The sequence below is a fragment of the Bufo bufo genome, chromosome 9, assembly GCF_905171765.1.
Source record: "Bufo bufo chromosome 9, aBufBuf1.1, whole genome shotgun sequence".
NCBI lineage: Eukaryota > Metazoa > Chordata > Amphibia > Anura > Bufonidae > Bufo > Bufo bufo.
The window spans coordinates 74,002,039-74,025,032 of NC_053397.1; the positions used below are offsets into that span (position 1 = coordinate 74,002,039).

A 22,994-nucleotide genomic window follows, 5' to 3' on the forward strand; every position below is an offset into this window, starting at 1 on the left:
CAAAGCCCAGCCATATGGAAGAAACCTCTAGCTGTGTTCGTCACAGTGCTAGAGTCTAGCAGGCCACCGTTGTTTACAATTTCTCACCTCCATTCAGCCAGCCAGGAACCCAGCTAATGGAACAGGAAAAACCTCTCTGCAGGGGTCTAGGCCATTCTCCAGTTCACTCAAATTTAGCAGACAGCATGGAACCGGCGGTTCATAAGGAATTATGAATCGTCTGTCCATCACAGGCATAAACCCCATACATATTTGTATCTCTGTAGCCACGATGAACAGGCCCGTGGTCATAGCATACCATACCACCTGTATTTGTAGCCTCAGACCACTGTATATATCCTTGTGTGTATAGTGTATTGTCTAGTGGACCCTTAAAGGGAACCTGTCATGTGGATATTTGATTATAATCTAATTATATACAATCATTAACTACTGAAAAGTGCCTTAGATGAATTCACTTACTGGTGTGACAGATGGTTACCTCATAATATACACACAAAGATGCCGCATGCTAATGAGCTGATTTGAGTCCAGCGTGATGTCATTGAGTCCAGCGTATATTTAATTCAGAGCTATAGCCACTCCCCTGCCCACCTGCTGCTGATTCATATGGAAAATAACTGTCACTCAGCAGCAGGTAGGCGGGGAGAGTCAGGAGCTCATAAATATTCAGGACTCATCATTATCAGCTGGAGCTTTTCAATACAAGATGTTGGCAGATTGACTGGGTCAATTAAAGAAAGTGACCCAGCATTTTGCTAAGAGAATCAGTCACTTATTTATGTTGCCCTTAGTTAGGACACCATAAAACTGGTGACAGGTTCCCTTTAAGGCGATTAAATATATAATTTAATCTTGTGCTGTTTGGTATCTCGATCACAAATCCCCACGTCCGTGTTTCGGCCTAGTTATACGCTACCGCGGGTTGGTTTCTTACCCTATATAATTATGATGTGACCTCTGTGTATAGATAAGACAGGATTTACTATTCACAATAGGTGAGATCATTACAGGCAGAATTAGGCTACTTTCACATTCGGGTTTAGTGCGGATCCGTTCAGATAATACAACCGTCTGCATCCGTTCAGAACAGATCCGTTTGTATTATCTTTAACATAGCCAAGACGGATCCGTTTGGCTCAGTTTCGTCAGACGGACACGGAGACGGTGTCCGCCTCCAAAGCGGAATGGAGATGGAACGGAGGCAAACTGATGCATTCTGAGCGGATCCTTTTCCATTCAGAATGCATTAGGGCAAAAATGATCCGTTTTGGACCGCTTGTGAGAGCCCTGAACGGATCTCACAAACGGAAACCAAAACGCCAGCGTGAAAGTAGCCTTAGAATGACAGATAAAACAGTATCCACCATTCACAGTAGGTGATATCACAGCTTATCCCTTCTTTCCTTGTACAATGACCTCTGCCCAGGAAACTCTCCCATAGAAGTCATTGAGGTCCCCTCCTGACCAGTGTGTCTATGAACCATGGAGCTGCCGTAATGCTTTCTAAATGCTGTTAAGAACAGCTCAGGCAAGATGGCCGTCCCCATCATCATGTTCAGGAAATAGAACTTAAAAAAATCTGGAATGGGAAAATAAAAACAGATTAGAAAAAAGAAATATGTGCTGCTGTCTAGTTTTAACTTTGGTGACACATTTCCTTTAAGGGAGTAATCTCTCGTGCCCAGTGGCCCCAGTAGTGTCCAGCACATACAATTACCATGTGGTAAAACCAGATTGCAGCAATTTACTGCGCAGATTAATTACTAGTGTCATCCGGCAGGTGAGAATAAACCCCTGAATCACTACCTTTACAAGCAGGAGCCTTCCAATAATAGACGATGAGAGCAGCAGGGAAGGTTCTGACAGCTTCATGAGAAGATCTCTAATCAGTAGGGAATATCTTCTAGAAAATAATGGGGGGAAACGTCAAATGACACCCATGTGGACAGGCTGGTGAGGTGAGGCAACCCCTTTAGGACTTTTAAAAGGGATTATGCAAGTTTAATAAAAACTCTGACAGCAACAGTAAATGTGCTAAAATAACAAAAGAAGTGACGATTACCTTTCCTCTGCTGCTTCCAGCGCTGCCTCCGGTCCTGCTGCAATGACATCATCTTCCTGGCACGTCACTGTGCAGCCAATCACTGGCCTCAGCAGTCATGTGCCATATACTGGCTGCAGCAGTGACATGCTATGTACAGGGCATCACTGCTCCGACCCAACAAACACTGGTGGGAAGGATTGGATCATGGACAGGAAGAGGCGGGGGGGGGGGGGGGGGGGAGTGGTGCGTATCACTTCATTTCTTATTTTAACATCTCCATTTTTAAATAGGACCTGTCCCCAAACCCACAAAAAAATTGCAATGTATATATATTCCTGTTGGTTATTCTTCCCTTAACATGGCATAGTTGCTATTATGAATATGGTTGTTATTATGAAACTGGCAGTCCTCATGAGACCACGCTGCATCATAGCGGCAGACGGGGCGACGTCCCAATCAGACCACAGAGAGAGACGCCGCAGAAGACGAACAGAAGAGACCAGCAGCTGCCTCCGCCTGAGAAGAAGAGCCCAGCAGCTGCCTCTGCAGCTTCCCACTAGTGTACGTGGGCACTGCAAAAGCTTGTTATGTTATATCATGCTGTATTACATTCTTATGTGGAATCCCTGTTACCAGGCTGTTAGGTGCATTACACACATTTCACCACTAGATGGGGGTAGCACCATAGTATATATAGCACAGTTCAGGCCTAGTTAAGTGGTTGTAGTCAGAGTTTGGAGGTGGTAGGAGATGGAGTGAGGAGCAAGGGGGAAGGAGAGGACCCCTCTCCTCTCAGCTCTCTCTTGGGCTCCATGGCCCAGAGGAGCCCATTTATGGTCTGAGTGTCAAGCCAGGAAAATAGGCAGAGGTAAAGTCTGTATTCTACGGTCTACTCTTCCGGAGAGCCAAGTGGATTTTACTAAGTTTATTGTGGATAGACAAAGGAAGGACAATATCCAATATTCTAGGCTTTAGGCGCCTTTGTAATAAGGTGAAGGTTTATTAGCTTCCAGCAGCCTCACCGTTACTTCAAGGACAGACAGGCCATCTGTTGCATCACTTGTGTGTAGAAGACAAAGACTTGAACTACCTTTACTGAGACTGAAGCAAGGCAAAGAGCTGAATATCAGTGAGTACACAACTACCTACGATAGCCTGAGATATAACCACATGCACAGCCTGTTACTGGGATCTGCCACATCCAACCTGCATGTTAATAAGAGACTGTTTTATAACTGGATGTAAACTGCTGTCAAGATCCGGGTTAGGCCCCTTTTACACGGGCGAGAATTCCACGCGGGTAAAATGCATGAGGTGAACGCATTGCACCCGCACTGAATCCGGACGCGTTCACTCCAATGGGGCTGTGCACATGAGCGGTGATTTTCACGCATCACTGGTGCGTTGCGTGAAAATCGCAGCAAGCTCTATATTGTGCGTTTTTCATGCAACGCAGGCCCCATCTTGTCCGGCCCTCACACGCGACGCCCGTGTGAAAGAGGCCTTACAGTAAAGTTCTTAGTTGGATTCAAACCGTGCCTCATTCTTCTATCTCCATACTACAATTGCTGGCGTCACTACATTAACTAAGCCAGGGGCCCAGCCGCACAAGCACCCAGAAAAGCCAATTACCATCAAGGGCACCTCAGTCACCACCTGGCCAGTTTCCCCTGTAATAGAATGTGCCCCGGAGAATGCTGCCTCCGCCTCAGAAGAAGAGCCCAGCAGCTGCCTCCGCCTCAGAAGAAGAGCCCAGCAGCTGCCTCCGCCTCAGAAGAAGAGCCCAGCAGCTGCCTCCGCCTCAGAAGAAGAGCCCAGCAGCTGCCTCCGCCTCAGAAGAAGAGCCCAGCAGCTGCCTCCGCCTCAGAAGAAGAGCCCAGCAGCTGCCTCCGCCTCAGAAGAAGAGCCCAGCAGCTGCCTCCGCCTCAGAAGAAGAGCCCAGCAGCTGCCTCCGCCTCAGAAGAAGAGCCCAGCAGCTGCCTCCGCCTCAGAAGAAGAGCCCAGCAGCTGCCTCCGCCTCAGAAGAAGAGCCCAGCAGCTGCCTCCGCCTCAGAAGAAGAGCCCAGCAGCTGCCTCCGCCTCAGAAGAAGAGCCCAGCAGCTGCCTCCGCCTCAGAAGAAGAGCCCAGCAGCTGCCTCCGCCTCAGAAGAAGAGCCCAGCAGCTGCCTCCGCCTCAGAAAAAGAGCCCAGCAGCTGCCTCCGCCTCAGAAGAAGAGCCCAGCAGCTGCCTCCGCCTCAGAAAAAGAGCCCAGCAGCTGCCTCCGCCTCAGAAGTCTGTGCCGCAAAAAAAAAAAAAAAAAAAACAGAACAGAACCTTTTGCGGACATGAATAGGTCTATTCTATAGACCGGAGAGAAAAAGGCGGCATGCTCACAGTTGGGATCCGTGTTTTGTGGATCAGCAATTTGTGGACTGCAAAACACTAACGGACATGTGTATGAGCCCTTATAGGAGGGTTTCAGTTACTCCCTAATATGCCAACATTTTCAAGCTTGTTACTTAAATATAACAATTTCTCCTATCATCTAAACAGTTAGCCTTGTGTGCTCCAAGCTTCATAGTGAATTGTTCAAGTGAACAAGACAGAACTGATTAACCACCTAAGCTCCCCTAGCTTAAACCCCCTTAATGACCAGACCACTTTTTACAATTCTGCACTACACTACTTTCACGGTTTATTGCTCAGTCATGCAACTTACCACCCAAATAAATTTTACCTCCTTTTCTTCTCACTAAGGCCTCCTGCACACGACAGTTGTGTGCACCCGTGGCCGTTGTGCCGTTTTCCGTTTTTTTTCGCGGACCCATTGACTTTCAATGGGTCCGTGGAAAAAACGGAAAATGCACCGTTTTGCAGCCGCATCCGTGATCCGTGTTTCCTGGCTGTGAAAAAAATATGACCTGTCCTATTTTTTTCACGGCCAACGGTTCACGGACCCATTCAAGTCAATGGGTCCGTGAAAGAACACGGATGCACACAAGATTGGCATCCGTGTCCGTGATCCGTGGCCGTAGGTTAGTTTTTATACAGACGGATCCGAAGATCCGTCTGCATAAAAGCTTTTTCAAAGCTGAGTTTTCACTTCGTGAAAACTCAGAACCGACAGTATATTCTAACACAGAAGCGTTCCCATGGTGATGGGGACGCTTCTAGTTAGAATACACTACAAACTGTGTACAAGACTGCGCCCTGCTGCATGGCAGCCCTGATCTCTTACAGGGGGCCGTGATCAGCACAATTAACCCCTTTAGGTGCGGCACCTGAAGGGGTTAATTGTGCTGATCACGGCCCCCTGTAAGAGATCAGGGCTGCCAGGCAGCAGGGGGCAGACCCTCCCCCCCCCCTCCCCAGTTTGAATATCATTGGTGGCCAGTGCGCCCCCCCCCCCCCCCTCTATTGTAATAATAGGTTGGTGGCCAGTGCGCGCCCCCCCCCCCCTCCCTCTATTGTAAAAATTCGTTGGTGGCACAGTGTGCGCCCCCCCCCCCTCCCTCCCTCTATTGTAATAATTCGTTGGTGGCACAGTGTGCGCCCCCCATCGGCCCCCCCTTCCTCTATAGCATTAACAACATTGGTGGTCAGTGTGCGGCCTCCCATCTCCCCCCCCCCCCCCCCATCATTGGTGGCAGCGGAGTTCCGATCGGAGTCCCAGTTTAATCGCTGGGGCTCCGATCGGTAACCATGGCAACCAGGACGCTACTACAGTCCTGGTTGCCATGGTTACTTAGCAATAGTACAATAGTAGAAGATTCATACTTACCGGCTGCTGCGATGTTCGTGTCCGGCCGGGAGCTCCACCTACTGGTAAGTGACAGGTCTATGCGGCGCATTGCTAAATGAACTGTCACTTCCCAGTAGGAGGAGCTCCCGGCCGGACACTAACATCGCAGCTCCCAGGTAAGTATGAATCTTTTACTATTGTACTATTGCTAGTAACCCGCTGCCACCAATGATCGGGGGGGGGGGGGGGGGGGAGATGGGAGGCCGCACACTGGCCACCAATGTTGTTAATGCTATAGAGGGAGGGGGGGGCCAATGGGGGGCGCACACTGTGCCACCAACGATTTATTACAATAGAGGGAGGAAGGGGGGGGGGGGCGCACACTGTGCCACCAACGAATTATTACAATAGAGGGAGGAAGGGGGGGGGGGGGCCGCACTGGCCACCAATGATATTCAAACTGGGGAGGGGGGGGGTCTGCCCCCTGCTGCCTGGCAGCCCTGATCTCTTACAGGGGGATATGATAGTACATTTAACCCCTTCAGGTGCGGCACCTGAGGGGTTAATTGTGCTGATCACAGCCCCCTGTAAGAGATCGGATGCTGCTAGGCAGCAGGGGGCAGTCATGTACACAGTTTGTAGTATATTCTAACTAGAAGCGTCCCCATCACCATGGGAACGCCTCTGTGTTAGAATATACTGTCGGAAATGAGGTTTCACGATCTAACTCATATCCGACAGTATATTCTAACATAGAGGCGTTCCCATGGTGATGGGGACGCTTCAAGTTAAAATATACCATCGGATTGGAGAAAACTCCGATCCGATAGTATAAAAGGGACTCCAGACTTTACATTGAAAGTCAATGGGGACGGATCCGTTTGAAATGGCACCATATTGTGTCAACGTCAAACGGATCCGTCCCCATTGACTTGCATTGTAATTCAGGACGGATCCGTTTGGCTCCGCACGGCCAGGCGGACACCAAAACGACTTTTTTTTCATATCCGTGGATCCTCCAAAAATCAAGGAAGACCCACGGACGAAAAAACGGTCACGGATCACGGAAAAACGGGACCCGTTTTTGCGGACCGCAAAAAAATACGTTCGTGTGCAGGAGGCCTAATAGAGCTTTCATTTGGTGGTATTTCATTGCTGCTGAAATTTTAACTTTTTTTTTTATATTAATCAAAATTGACCGAAATCTTTGCAAAAAAATTAAATTTTTCACTTTCTGTTGTAAAATTTTTCAAATAAAACTACATTTCTATATAAGTTTTTCTCTAAATTTATTGTTCTACATGTCTTTGATAAAAAAAAAAAAAAATGCAATAAGTGTATATTTATTGGTTTGGGTAAAAGTTATAGCGTTTACAAACTATGGTGCAAAAGAGTGAATTTACGCACTTTGACTTTCTGAGCACCTGTCATGTTTCCTGAGGTTCTACAATGCCCAGCCAGTAGAAACACCCCACAAATGACCCCATTTCGGAAAGTAGACACCCTAAGGTATTCGCTGATGGGCATAGTGAGTTCATGGAAGTTTTTATTTTTTGTCACAAGTTTGATTGTGATGTTGGTTCTCGGCAACCACTTACTTTTTACTTAGAAATGACAGAACGCTGAAATAAACTCACCTGTCTTCACTTTATTCTGCCGTTAGTATGGGTACAGGTTCCCTTTAAAGTCCACACCGCATGTCAGGCTACGTTCGGATACCAGTGCAGACTCTCTAAGGCTACTTTCACACTAGCGTCGGGGTTCCGCTTGTGAGCTCCGTTTGAAGAGTCTCACAAGCGGCCCCGAACGCATCCGTCCAGCTACTAATGCATCAGTCTGGCGGATCCGCTCAGAATGCATCAGTCTGGCAGCGTTCAGCCTCCGCTCCGCTCAGCAAGCGGACACCTGAACGCTGCTTGCAGCGTTCGGGTGTCCGTCTGGCCGTGCGGAGGCAAGCGGATCCGTCCAGACTTACAATGTAAGTCAATGGGGACGGATCCGTTTAAAGTTGACACAGTATGGCTCAATTTTCAAACGGATCCGTCCCCCATTGACTTTCAATGTAAAGTCTGGACGGATCCGTTCAGGCTACTTTCACACTTAAGAATTTTTTTAAAACTATAATGCAGACGGATCCGTTCTGAACGGATCCAAACGTCTGCATTATAGGAGCGGATCCGTCTGGGCAGACACCAGACGGACCCGCTCTGAACACAAGTGTGAAAGTAGCCTAAGCAGCGAGTGGATTAGAGTCTTTAAAATCAACCCCGCAGATCGGCAGCACGCAACCCCTTGGCGTCTAATCCAGAGCATTTATGCCACATGTGGACATACTCTTGTTAGGCTGGATTCACACGTAGAAATATCTTACACCACAGATTTTCCCCATCAAACCTGCTGCGAAATCTGTATGTATCACATAGTGACTTGCTGTGGAATTGCCGCAGGTGGGTGAAATCCACAGCAATTCTGCTACAAACTTCCCTTAAAAATCTTGACGTAAAGCCTCATGCACACGACCGTTCTGTTTTTTGCGGTCTGCAAACGGGGATCCGCAAAAAAACGGAAGCCGCCCGTGTGCCTTTCGCAATTTGCGGAACGGAACGGGCGGCCCATTGTAGAAATGCCTATTCTTGTCCGCAAAACGGACAAGAATAGGACATGCTCTATTTTTTTTTTGCGGGGCCACGGAACGGAGCAAAGGATGCAGACAGCACATTGAAGTGAATGGGTCCGCACCCAAGCCGTAAAAAATGCGGCTCGGATGCAGACCACAACAACGGTCGTGTGCATGAGGCCTAACATACGCAAATTCTGTGGTGAATTGGCTGTGGACAAATCTGTTTCGTAATGTGAATATTAGTGTTGAGTGAATTGAGCTTCAGATCATAGATCCGAAGTCAATTCGTTCAAACACTTTGGGGGTCATTTGTTATACTGAAATACGCCTTAGGCATATTTCAGGCCCAGATGGCGGCGCTGCGACTTCTCACCGCTCGCGCCAGGTCTAAAATTGTAGGTGGGGAAGGGCCGGCAGGCCAGTCTTATTCATCATTTTCTATACCCGTTGAAAAGTAAGCTGTTTTACATTTAGAACTGGCGCTGGATGCGCCAAAGTTATGGAAAGGCCGGCGCCTCTTCGTAACTTCGGTGGATCCTCCGCCAGCGATGAGGCTTTATTAAGACTAGTGTTGAGCGAACTTGTGTTTTAAGTTCGGCATCTAAAGTTCGGGTTCGGGTTATCGAAGATTCACGTTATGGATTCCGCTACCACGGACCATAACGGAATTTAGAATCCATAACGTGATTTTTCGATAACCCGAACTTTAGACGCCGAACTTAAAACACAAGTTCGCTAAACGCCGGTCTTAATAAATGTTCCTCTTTGTTTGAATGCTGTCTGAGACCTGTCTCCATACAGCATTAGGGCTCTTGCACACGACAGAATGTATTTTGCGGGCCGCAAAAAATACGGATGATGTCCGCGTGCATAAAATATTTAGCGGAACAGAACAGCCTGTCCTAATAGAACAGTAGTACCCTTGTCCGTAATGTGGACAATAATAAGACAAGTTCTATTTATTTGCGGAACGGACATTACGGAAATGGAATGCACACGGAGTAACTTCCGTTTTTTTGCAGACCCATTGAAATGAATGGTTCCGCATACGGTCCGCAAAAAAAAAAAAAAAAAAACAGAGCGGACACGGAAAGAAAATCCGTTCGTGTGTATGAGCCCTGAAAATGTATTGCCTCCGTGGAGGAAAAATCCGTTTCAGCCAAGACTTCGGTGAATGAATTCGGTAATCACTTCTGCATCTTAAATAGCGATCCGAGGTCTGGTTTTGCACAGAGACTTCGGATTCTGAAGTTTAAATGTTTTTAAAGATGCAGAAGTGATTACCGAATTCATAGGTCTTCCACAAAGGCAATACATTTTCCGTACTGCGTTAATATGAAGTGCTTGAATGAATCGACTTTGGATTAACCCCGTGGTGTCATTAGGTATTGAAAAATCAAAAAAACACCCACTCGATAGTCTTACCCAATGCCAACGTTTGCGTCAGTTGCGTGCAGAAGCAGCATAGCAGAAATGTTCCTTTTTGTTAGAAATCCACATGAATCCTGACATCTGAGCTCGGAGTTTCTGCATTTCCTGCTCCAGACACATTCCCACAATGCTCCGCTCTGACTCGGCTCAGGTTACAGCCACTTCTACCCCAGGGTGCAGGACGTGGTACCAGGATCTCAGCAACCTCAACACTCCAGCTGTTCAGAAACTACAACTCCCAGAATCCTCCTCTGACTTATCTGCCAGTTACAAGAACAGCTGAGTGCATGGTAGGAGTTGTAGTTTCACTGCAGGTTGCTGATCCCTGATCTAAAGCAGTGCAGCCTTGTGTACTAAGGCCCCTTTCACACGGGCGAGAATTCCGCGAGGGTGCAATGCGTTAGGAGAACGCATTGCACCCCCACTGAATCCGGACCCATTCACTTCAATGGGGCTGTGCACACGAGCGGTGATTTTCACGCATCACTTGTGCATTAGGGCTGCACGATATGGGAATTTTGTGCGATTGCGATTAGGGCCCTAAAAATTGCGATAACGATATGCGATGCGATATTTTAAGGGAATTGTGCTAGAGGTCTATTCGCTTGGATTTTCCCATATGAGCCGCTGACGCGGCTGGGTATGACATCAGACATCCCAACCTGCAAAAACCCATTTCAGGGAGGTGCACTTCTCATTTCAGGGAGGTTTTCTTTCACAAACTTTTTATTACATTTTCCAAACATATGCAGTATCTGCACACTTTGCTCTATGGTGTGGAGGACTGGGCTCATTACCCAGCCCCAAATTATCCTATTTCTGTATATGATTAAAGGGATTCTGTCACCACCTATAAGCCCTGTGAGCTAAACATTTGATCATGTCCAGGGTAGCATTCTGATTTCTAAGGTGGCCTTATAAAAGCTATTTGTGGCTTTATTTGGCAGAAAAACTGGTTTTACTAACCTGTCAATCATTGAATTAAGGTGCCCAAGCGGGGGAGGTCTGTGGATGCATGGTGCCCGGCCGCACGCATCGCCGTTCGTGCCCAGCGCTGCCTTCTACTCCTCAGTGCCGCCTCTCCCTCCCTCCCCCTCCTCCCGCTTTGAGATCCCGCACGTGCGCACGCGCCGAGAAGGGGACACTGCTACAGGTTGCCGGAAAGGTTTACTGCGAGTAAACTAGAGATGGGAAGTTCGGATCTTTCACATGAACTGGTTCATGAATCAAATCTTCGGTTCATTCGCTGAGATGACAAGAAGCAAGTGAACCGAAGCTTGGGTTGCGCAATACGCATGCACGGATGCTTCGATTCGCTGAGTCGGCTCTTGGTCTGAGTCAGGAAGTTTTATTCTTTAAAACCCTGTGTGTAATTATCTACCCCACTGTAGGAAAAAAACAAGCATCGGGGGGGAATTTAACACTGGGGTAAATAATATAATTAAAATGAAGGGTTAAATGTGTAAATGTATTTAAAAAAAATACATCTCTCTCAATAGTTCTATAGCTACTGAATGAGACAGAAGAAGGGATGCCTTTAACATATAGATCTCCTTGAGAAGCCAATTTGACCCTAAAGGGTTAATTCAACCTGTAATCTAAACTCTGTGTCATCTGTCACTTCTCTTATCTCTCTGCTCTGCTATCAGTGAACCTTTGGGATATATTGTCTCACATGCGGGTGTCAGGGAGCCGCCATCTAATAGAGGGAGACTCCCTGAACCTCCGGGAGACTTGAGATCCCTGTGACATAGTTATGGGGGATCTGTGGATGGCACTGTTATGGGTGGATCTGTGGAGGACGCTGTTATGTGGGGGATCTGTGGAGGACGCTGTTATGTGGGGGATCTGTGGAGGACGCTGTTATGGGGGATCTGTGGAGGACGCTGTTATGGGGGATCTGTGGAGGATGCTGTTATGTGGGGGATCTGTGGAGGACGCTGTTATGGGGGATCTGTGGAGGATGCTGTTATGGGGGATCTGTGGAGGACGCTGTTATGTGGGGGATCTGTGGAGGACGCTGTTATGTGGGGGATCTGTGGAGGACGCTGTTATGGGGGATCTGTGGAGGACACTGTTATGGGGGATCTGTGGAGGATGCTGTTATGTGGGGGATCTGTGGAGGACGCTGTTATGGGGGATCTGTGGAGGACACTGTTATGGGGGATCTGTGGAGGATGCTGTTATGTGGGGGATCTGTGGAGGACGCTGTTATGGGGGATCTGTGGAGGACGCTGTTATGGGGGATATGTGGAGGACACTAAGTGACGTCAGTCACGCGCCGGCCGGCCTGCTCGCTGCAGTGCATTCATAGTGAAAGTGAGTACAGAGGCTGGCCATTTTATCAATAGGAGAGAGCTTGTTTCAGACAGTAGTAAAATACTTTACACACACAAAGCCAGTTATGTGAGCGGGGCCCCTTCATATATAATCGCAGCATTTTCGGGTCGGCCAAATCGCCATATCGCATTTGGCGATTATCGAGATTCAATTATTTTTTCGATATATCGTGCAGCCCTATTGTGCATTGAGTGAAAATCGCAGCATGTTGTATATTCTGCATTTTTCACGCAACGCAGGCCCCATAGAAATGAATGGGGATGCGTGAAAATTGCAAACATCCGCAAGCAAAGGAGAGGAGGGATGAGTTACCCGGGACCCCATTTTATTTATTATTTTCCATTATAACATGATTATAATGAAAAACAATAGCATTCTTTAATTCAGAATGCTTAGTAAAAGGTCCATTGTGGGGTTAAAAATCACAGAAGCACTCCGCAGTGCCTCCGTTCTGCACCTTCTGGATTGCAGAACTATTCAAGAAATGCAATACAGGCATCGGCCAACAACGGTCGTGTGCATGATCCCTTCACCTTATGCCCTGCCAATCTACGGCATTTAAATCACAGTGCATGTGAGGCACATATCTGGTGTAGTAACTACTTGCATCCCCCGTGTAATAACAGTTATGGAGCATCTATTCTTATGACTGTATGATGTGCCGTTCCTTTATTATTCCTGTTAGGAGTTATGAATGAATTGCTAGCAGTAAGCAGTGAGGGTCCAGATGGGTGTTACCAGTTAGCAGTGTGTCCCTGCACAGCCCAGGAGCTGCCAGTACCAGACTGTGCAGGGACACACCCTCAACTGGTAACACCCATCTGTACCTTCATTGCACATTGCTAGTAATTCCTTTATAACTTCTAACAGGTATAATAAAGGGATGACACATTACAGAGCCATAACAATAGATGCCCTGGAATTGTTATTACATGGGGAATGCAGTGCATTACTAAACCAGACATGTCAGAAGAAGTTAGGGCTCCTCTTTAAGACGTAGGCACTGTCAGGCTTGTCACCACTGGAGGGGTCTCTGTACCACACAGCGCTCACTCTTACCCTGCAGTCAACCTCTCCGACCACTACTATGCGCTGACGTCAGAGTAACACTGCCGCCATCTTTGTTCCGGGCACGGCTGGCTCCCATTAATGCTCCGTCAGCGCTGCACTCAGAGGCAGCCGCACCCGGAAGTCAGTAGTCTGCCCATTCGTGCGATTGGTTGCCAAGTGCCTGTGTGTCAGGCCGCCCGCAACTGCCCCGGAAGAAGGAAGCGGCGCCCGGAGAGGACTGCAGCACAGGAGGCAGCGGCTCCCCCGGTGACCCCATAAGAGAGTGCCCGCTGTACCGTGTGCGGGCGGAAGGCGCTGGGGCACAGAAGACGCCTGGGCGAGACGAGTCAGCTGGTGTCACAGCGCTCGGGTGTGTCGGGCACCGGGTGTCAGGATGTTGCCGCTGTCTATTAAGGATGATGAGTACAAGCCGCCGAAATTCAACCTCCCGTGGAAAGTGTCCGGCTGGATCAGGTAGGGTGTACACGTGTCACCCCGCGCGTCACGTGACCTCGTACATGTCCATCACCCGGTGTACGAGCCTGTGCCTCATATACAGACATGTACATCACCCCGGTGTACGAGCCTGTGCCTCCCATATACCGACATGTACATCACCCGGTGTACGAGCCTGTGCCTCCCATATACAGACATGTACATCACCCCGGTGTACGAGCCTGTGCCTCCCATATACAGACATGTCCATCACCCGGTGTACGAGCCTGTGCCTCATATACAGACATGTACATCACCCGGTGTACGAGCCTGTGCCTCCCATATACAGAAATGTACATCACCCCGGTGTACGAGCCTGTGCCTCCCATATACAGACATGTACATCACCCCGGTGTACGAGCCTGTGCCTTGTGGTTCTGCTGCGGTGGCATTGTGTGCTGCCCTGTGGTGTGTGTTTTATTTTTTTATTTTTATTTTTCACGAGAATTTGCGTGGAGAAGCCACACCTAACCAGTAAGGTGCAGGTAGCCCTTGGGGCTTGTTCACACAGTGGATTTTCCTGCATATTACATACAGAATCCGCACGGACTCTTGTGTTCATACGCGTGTATGCGGCGGCTCAGGATGAGAGGTAGAATAAATGATGAGTGGCTGTCCGAATATCTCATCACATGCCTGAGCAGGAATGTGACTGTGCTGACGGGCTGGATCTCTCACATACCGACACCTGGCGGAGGGGCGGTTCTACCGCTGATACATGACAGCGCGGTGCCACCGACTGTGTACGATTGGCTTATTTGAGTATAAATGCTGAGAGGAGGTTTCCGCTGTGACCCGGCTCCTCTGGAGATGTCGCTCACAGGGGTCTTGTAGTTTATGCTCCTTTTTCTGATTTCTTCCTCAGGTCAATCTTCTCGGACTCCACTTCTAGGAACCTCTTCGGCTTCCTCTGCTTGAATCTCTCCTTTGCGTTCGTGGAGCTTTTTTACGGGATATGGAGCAACAGGTAAGACGGGACTTTGTGGCCTCGTGGTTCAGTCATGTTCTTATTCCTGTTTCGTTGCATTCATTTGCCACGACTACAACTTCCAGGGAGGAGGCTCTTCTCTGTCTTCAATGGGAAGCCCCTGCAACCAGATAGTGACATGCAAGTGGTCCCTGTGAAGAGATCTAGAGTTACCTGCTGCTCTCCTGTCTTCTCCACCTGGTAACTTCCACATAGACGGGGCCACGTGCGCTGGAGCCAGCGGTGATGTGTCTTCGAGCAGAATGTCACATGCTGTTTGGGAGCACACCATCGCTGATGCCAGTCATTGGCTGTAGCAGGCACCTGACCCTGTCCATGGGAAAGAGCAGTGAAGCCATGGAGCCGAAACAAAGCTGCGGAGAGCAGGTAAGTATGGACCTCTCCCGTACTGGAGGGGATTGTCCTGATCAGAGGGGTACCGGGCAGTTGCACACATTAATGACATGTCCTTAGGGGTATGATGTCAATGTTTAAGGTCATACCATCCCTTTGAGCCGAATATCTCCACCTCCCATGGGAATCGCAGCCTGTTTTGTTTGGCCGTCACCTTCGCCTGACGCTGCCGGTGACATTTCCGACAGACATAACCTCTTTTGTTCCTTGGTCCACCTCTCGCCAAGTTTGATATAAAGCTCTCGCTTTCATATCTTTTCCCCACCCTTTTAATTATCAGGGTATTTAATGCTTCAACAAAAAACCATTATAAGAATGCGAAATGCCAAGAAATTCCCAATTCAGCTCTGGCTCCTGACATGCGGGTAGATGGCATCATGTCTGCAGAGCAGTGACGAGCTCCAGTGCTGTGGAAGTCGATCAGTACTGAGCCCCAAACTTAGTGACGGCACTGGATGGGTGATGGGGAGGTCAGTCAGCAGGTCCCTAGCTGCTCCATAAGCCGTGCAGTGTCTGGGCTGTCTGCCCCGAGCGCTCCGTACCCCTCCCTACTAAGTGACTGCTGCCACCGGTCGGACGCTACAGTGTGCAGTGTACCCCCCTGTACAATGTTATTTGGTCTGGGGCCACAGGTTGTGCATCCCTGGTGTAGAAGGTACTTGAAATCGCACTTGCAACTTCTTATGTAGAGAGTATGAACATGTGCTTCACCTGTCTAGTGCTGTCAGCAGTTTGATGTGCTAAAAACTGCTCACAGACTCTCTTTAGAGGGGGTGTCCCATCTGGACATTTTATGGTATAGGATAGGATATGCTATAGATGTCTGATAGGTGCAGGTCCCAGCTCTCTCACCTTCTCCTACACATCGTGTGCATGGCGTCCTCTCCATCCACTTCTATGGGTCTTCTGAAAAAAAGCGACGTGAGAGCACTCTTATTTTCCGATGTCCTGTAGCATTGAATGGAGAGCTCGCTGTATGGCCGGTCACCTCTCCATCAACCACTTTGAAAATAGTCAAGGTGGTGCATTGCTATTTTCAGAAGTCCTATTGCTGTGATAGTAGAAAACTGAAAAACCATTGCTAATTCTCCATTCACAGTGGCACCTAGCTCTGGAGAGAGGACCAGGTCCCAGAGGTGTGACCCACACTCATCAGACATGTATGACCCATCATATAACTGTGCTACAAAAGTCCAGAGGGGAATATTCCTTTAAGTCAGGGGTGGGGAGCCTCTGGCTCGGGGGGGGTCTGTTGAGGGTCTGATAGGAGGCTAATGGAGATGGGGGGGGGGGGGGGGGGGGCAGATCTGAGAAAGGGGCAAAGGCAGGGACTGTTGCGAAGAAAGAGGCAGGGAGAGTGAAAACTGGGTAAACCCCTCTCTGGACCCCTCTGGGTTTAGCTTTGTTGCCATTAATGCCAAATAAAGAACCAAATCTATAGCATTCTCAACTTAAAAATTAGACTGCTATATGTGGTCAAAGTAGCGCCTGTACTGTTTGTAATATATATAGTGCAGGCGCCATGTTGTGCTGCAAAAATACAGCGCTGTAGATTTTTATTGAAGCGCAATTTCTGTAACTTACCCCCTAAGTCACTTATATGTTTGACCAAATATAGCCGTCAAATTTTTAAGTTGAGAATTTTGTATGGCCCCCGAACGATGTTACAAATATCCAAAGGCCCTCGGCGGCAAAAAAGTTCCCCACCCCTGCGTCAAGTGAACGTTCTCTAAAAACGAGGCTCTCACCAAGATTTCGTACTTTGTTTAAGCCAGCTTAACCACGCTCTTGCAAGCTTGATTTAGTCTGCCGCAACTGCTTGATAATGTTGGCAAAAGTTCTTTGTTGGAATATTTAAGACATCACTTTGGGGATATTTCTAGGTGATTGACCGTTAATCAAAACGTAGCTAGGACATGACGGATGACCGTGTCACATTTGTTTGTCAGCATTCGGCTACTTCAGGGGTTACCTTGGTATATTATGTGCCGTTCTTGGTTTGGGGCATTGGTGCTGTAGAAATGTGTGTGTGTATATGTATGTATATGTATATATATATATATATATATATATATATATATATATATATATATATATATATTTTACACTGCTCAAAAAAATAAAGGGAACACTTAAACAACACAATGTAACTCCAAGTCAATCACAATTCTGCTAAATCAAACTGTCCACTTAGGAAGCAACACTGAGTGACAATCAATTTCACATGCTGTTGTGCAAATGGGATAGACAACAGGTGGAAATTATAGGCAATTAGCAAGACACCCCCAATAAAGGAGTGGTTCTGCAGGTGGTGATCACAGACCACTTCTCAGTTCCTATGCTTCCTGGCTGATGTTTTGGTCACTTTTGAATGCTGGCGGTGCTTTCACTCTAGTGGTAGCATGAGACGGAGTCTACAACCCACACAAGTGGCTCAGGTAGTGCAGCTTATCCAGGATGGCACATCAATGCGAGCTGTGGCAAGAAGGTTTGCTGTGTCTGTCAGCGTAGTGTCCAGAGCATGGAGGCGCTACCAAGAGACAGGCCAGTACATCAGGAGACGTGGAGGAGGCCGTAGGAGGGCAACAACCCAGCAGCAGGACCGATACCTCCGCCTTTGTGCAAGGAGGAACAGGAGGAGCACTGCCAGAGCCCTGCAAAATGACCTCCAGCAAGCCACAAATGTGCTTGTGTCTGCTCAAACGGTCAGAAACGGACTCCATGAGGGTGATATGAGGGCCCGACGTCCACAGGTGGGGGTTGTGCTTACAGCCCAACACCGTGCAGGACGTTTGGCATTTGCCAGAGAACACCAAGATTGGCAAATTCGCTATTGGCGCCCTGTGCTCTTCACAGATGAAAGCAGGTTCACACTGAGCACATGTGACAGACGTGACAGAGTCTTGAGACACCGTGGAGAACGTTCTACTGCCTGCAACATCCTCCAGCATGACCGGTTTGGCATTGGGTCAGTAATGGTGTGGGGTGGCATTTCTTTGGAGGGCCGCACAGCCCTCCATGTGCTCGCCAGAGGTAGTCTGACTGCCATTAGGTACCGAGATGAGATCCTCAGACTCCTTGTGAGACCATATGCTGGTGCGGTTGGCCCTGGGTTCCTCCTAATGCAAGACAATGCTAGACCTCATGTGGCTGGAGTGTGTCAGCAGTTCCTGCAAGACGAAGGCATTGATGCTATGGACTGGCCCGCCCGTTCCCCAGACCTGAATCCAATTGAACACATCTGGGACATCATGTCTCGCTCTATCCACCAACGTCACGTTGCACCTGTCCAGGAGTTGGCAGATGCTTTAGTCCAGGTCTAGGAGGAGATCCCTCAGGAGACCGTCCGCCACCTCATCAGGAGCATGCACAGGCGTTGTAGGGAGGTCATACAGGCACGTGGAGGCCACACACACTACTGAGCCTCATTTTGACTTGTTTTAAGGACATTACATCAAAGTTGGATCAGCCTGTAGTGTGTTTTTCCACTTTAATTTTGAGGGTGACTCCAAATCCAGACCTCCATGGGTTGAAAAATTTGATTTCCATTTTTTTATTTTTGTGTGATTTTGTTGTCAGCACATTCAACTATGTAAAGAACAAAGTATTTCAGAAGAATATTTAATTAATTCAGATCTAGGATGTGTTATTTTTGTGTTCCCTTTATTTTTTTGAGCAGTGTGTGTGTATATATATATATATTTATTTATTTTACAGTCTCAGGGAAACTTCTAATATTTGCTTCTCTCTTTCAGCTTGGGCTTGATCTCCGATTCCTTCCACATGTTTTTTGATTGCACAGCATTGTTAGCCGGCCTAGCAGCTTCTGTAATTTCCCGGTGGAAGACAAATGAAGCGTTCTCATATGGGTAAGGAGTCTGGCTGTATGTAATGATGGTCACAACTTTATGTCGTCATAGGAAATGCATGCGTGTAAAGACGACTTCAGAAAACACAAGGCCTCACACGCACTAAAAACACAGGCTATTTCCACATCTGCACATCCACTTCAGGATCCCATTATAGTCAATGGGGTCTTGCGGGGCACAGTGCTCTCAGGCTATGCCTGCTTGATACCTTTACTGCATATGTAAAGTAGCCTTTGGGGGGGACACCGTGCAAAATAAAAATACTTTTCCCTAAAAGTAAGTGTACTGAACCACAGAAAGAAGGTAAGGCTGCTTCCACACTTGCTGCCTGTGATGTCCAGCTGTTGCATCAGAGAACAGCCTGCCCGTGTCCTCCGGATCTGGCAGAGGTCCGGCCACTCCCCAGACAAAAATCCCTGCATGCAATATTATTATAATTTTTTGTTCAACCAAATCCTTGCATATATGCTGGGGAGCGGATCCCATTCTAGTCAATGTGGTCCATGAGTCAAGCAGTACTATCAGGGTGTGCCTGCCAGACAGCCATGCTGCAAGTGTGAAAGTAGCCTAACAGCGCTGTCTTACTGCATTTCCACTGTGTAAAAGTAAACCCATAAAACAATGGCAACATTCTAATTCTTTTTTCCAATTCCACCAGATTTAGAAATATTGGGGGTCATTTATGAACAGATGTACACCATTTTTGTGACCTATATCTGGCGCAGATTGTCGCACGCCATGTTGTGGCAGAATCTGCAACTTATTCCCTGCTCACACCAGGTCTTAAAAAAAAAAAAAAAAAAGGGGGGGGGGGGGGGGGAAGGGGATAGGCCGGCAGACCCATCTCATTCACCTTTTCTACGCCTGGTTTAGGCATAGAAAATGGTCTAAATGTTAGACAGCGAGAAAGATGGCTTACATTTAGAGTCAGCAGTGGATACGCCGAAGTTATGTACAGGCCGGCGTCTCTACATAACGTCGGCGATCCAGCGCAGGACCTTAAGACTGGCGTCTAAAACGCTGGTCATAATAAATGTGCCCCATTGTATTAAGCATACCACTACATCATATGTAATATTTAAAGGACTTGAAAACTTACCTTTCCAAGAATCGTTAATAATGCAATAACGCGGTGTAGTAGCGAACGAATATAAGAATATGTATTTGATCTTTGCGCTTCTTGTAAAATGACAAATGCTGTTCACTGGGTCACGTAGAAAAGTACAGAAGAATGTCCTGAGATGTATTTTACTTTGTACATGCCTCAATACAGAACCACAGCCATTCCAAGGTCCAGGCACTGCCCGATTTGTGTGTCACCAACTAGCGATAATCTTTTACTCTGGCAGGTGAAAGATTTGTCGCTCGTTGTTCCATCGTTTCACGCTATTGCTTTCAAAGATAATCTAATTTTCTCGTACGAAAATATGATATTTTTAACAAGAATGGTTTAGTCTAATAGGACCTCAAGGGTCTGTCCACGGCTGAGTTTTCAGTGACAATCCAGTGTCACATCAGTTGCTTGATTGATTCCAACACTGCCCCAAGGACTGAGTTATAATGGGGATTGTAGAATGATGTGTACAGGGAGTATTTCTTCCCTCTAAACCAACAGCGTGACTATGGTCTAAACTGTCGCCTAATTTCTTCTAGGTTCCCATTATGCGATATAATTACTTGTCATACTTTAGTTATGTAAATATTTGCTCACCGTTCTGTAATTTTCTTTTATTTGGACATTAGTGGACGTTTGATGTTTGCACAGCTAATACAGCGTCATCAGCCATACATGCATGTTCTCCGCTCTGTTCAGTGTGTGAGCCCGGATGTAGGCAGACGTACGCCATACAGCTCGTACTGCTTACGTTATTCATGGGCCCCACTGGTTGGATTGGCATATCGGGCTCCATATTTCAGTACGGTGAGACAGACAGCATTCTTCAGGGAAATCCTCAAACTAAACCATAGACGAGATGCTGCTGATCCAATCAGGTTCAGAGCTGATAAAGGATTTGTCAAGGCCTTGGACAGTTGTATACGTATATATATAAAGCCTGTGTTAGGCCTCTTTCACACGGCCGTTTTTTTTTTCCCGTTTACTGGCCGTTTTTTGCGGTCCGTATACAGTCCGTATACGGAACCATTGATTTCAATGGGTCCGCAAAAAAAACGGAATGTACTCCGTATGCATTCCGTTTCCGTTTTTCCGTTCCGTTTTAACATAGAACATGTCCTATATTTGGCCGCAAATCACGTTCCGTGGCTCCATTAAAGTCTATGGGTCCGCAAAAAAACGGAATGCATACGGAAGTGCATCCGTATGTCTTCCGTATCCGTTCCGTTTTTTGCGGATCCATCTATTGAAAATGTTATGCCCAGCCCATTTTTTTCTATGAAATTACTGTATACTGTATTTGCCATACGGAAAAACGGAACGGAAAAACGAAACGGAAACACAACGGAAACAAAAAACGGAACAACGGATCCGTTTAAAACGGACCGCAAAACACTGAAAAAGACATACGGTCGTGTGCAATAGGCCTTAGGCTGAGTTCACATTACCGTTTAGCTTTCTGTTCTTCTGATCCATCAGAAGGAGAGAGGAAAAACAGGATCCTGTAAAATAAATAAAAAACAATGGATGCTGTTGCATCAGCTGTCATCTGTTTGAGCCATTTCCATCTGAGATGCATTTTTAGACAGATAAAAGTTTGTATGCAGGACTTTTTGTCTGTCTAAAAAAAAACGGATCTCAGACGGAAATGGCTCAAAATGACGGGCAGATTTTCTGCCAGATCTCTAAGAGCGTTCGTAGTAATGCTTGTTAGCGATCGTCTGGCAGTGTAATACCGCGCTGATTACCTGCTCATTTATCAGGCAATCCAAATCTTTTGGCAGGTTTAAAAATTGTTTGCAAGCGGCAGATCGTGCTGTCTAATAATGATCTGCTGCCGGCAAACGGTGATTCAGAGTAGGGAAGTGCGATGGCATAACAATCACTCGTCCATGTTCTGAGGAGGCGATGGCTGCATGAAAAAGCAGCGCTCTCCTCCGCTAGTGAGCAGGAAGGAACGCCGGCGACGTAATACAGCCTTAACCAGTCTGTTTTGGCCCTTGCTGACTAGCGTTTTTTTTTTTTCGTTGTCTCCCTCCAAGAGCTACTTTTTTTTTTTTTTTTTTTTTTTTTTTTTTTGTCTATATAGCTGGATGAGGGCTTGTTTTTTGGGGTGCAAGTTGTAATTTTTAATGCTGCCATTTTTGGGTACACAACTTTCTGATTTAACTTTTATTAACTATTTCTGGGAGGGGGCACGCTAAAACGGCAATACTGCCACTAAATATTTGGGGGCAGAAACCGGACTAGAGGTGACAAAGCAAGAGTGCCACTAGATGTACCCGGCCTGTGTGTGCGCTCCTATATGTACTAATCCTCTCTTCTGTTCCTCTGCAGGTTTGTGCGGGCAGAAGTCCTGGCGGGTTTCGTGAATGGTCTCTTCCTGATCTTCACAGCTTTTTTCATCTTCTCAGAAGGCGTGGAGGTACGCAGCGTACAGACAGAAGCTTGGTTATTACTATTAAATTAAGTTATTTTCTCTCTCATGGGTGCAGCTCTTCTGAAAACAATTACTAAACATGGTAGCAGAGTTTTTGATAGCGGGAATGTGGGAGGATGCCAGTCTTCCCCTTAGAGCCCTTGCCAACATACGGCCACTTTTGTTTCCATATTCGTAGAATTTACTCCTGCATATTTGTATCATACGTTTATAGGATGCTTCTAGGAGGCGTTTAGCTTCCATGCGTGCCTTCTGAAGATCATGGAGAGTTTGCAGGGTAAGTGCTCGTTTGTGGGCAAGTTCCAGGGAAGTGACTTTTTGTAGAGCAAGTTTAAGAGAGTGGGCTTTCTCCTTCTTGAGACGGGAGCCATGTTTAATGAGAACACCTCGAAGAACACATTTCAAGGCCTCCCATTGGATCGGCAATGGGGTAGTATCCTCCTTGTGATCCGACAAGAAGTTCGTTATACTGCTTGTGAGCTCAG

General features: G+C 47.4%; 2 protein-coding genes across 3 annotated transcripts in view; one reads left to right on the plus strand and one right to left on the minus strand.

Moving 5' to 3' along the window:
* The window catches only part of EXTL2 (exostosin like glycosyltransferase 2), a 29,329-nt gene extending 19,369 nt beyond the window's left edge, over positions 1 to 9,960 (minus strand). Inside the window, exon 1 of one of the 2 annotated variants that reach the window (XM_040408060.1) lies at positions 9,815 to 9,960. The gene's annotated coding sequence lies outside the window, so the exon portion shown is untranslated. The remainder of the gene's footprint in view (positions 1 to 9,814) is intronic. The other variant, XM_040408061.1, reaches the window with a different exon arrangement.
* Positions 9,961 to 13,360: 3,400 nt separating this feature from the next.
* SLC30A7 (solute carrier family 30 member 7) overlaps positions 13,361 to 22,994 on the plus strand; it is a 39,541-nt gene continuing 29,907 nt past the window's right edge. The window contains exons 1-4 of the mRNA XM_040406953.1: positions 13,361 to 13,684; positions 14,571 to 14,672; positions 18,842 to 18,955; positions 22,407 to 22,494. Coding sequence (XP_040262887.1) covers positions 13,605 to 13,684; positions 14,571 to 14,672; positions 18,842 to 18,955; positions 22,407 to 22,494 — 384 coding nt within the window. The 5' untranslated portion in view covers positions 13,361 to 13,604. The remainder of the gene's footprint in view (positions 13,685 to 14,570; positions 14,673 to 18,841; positions 18,956 to 22,406; positions 22,495 to 22,994) is intronic.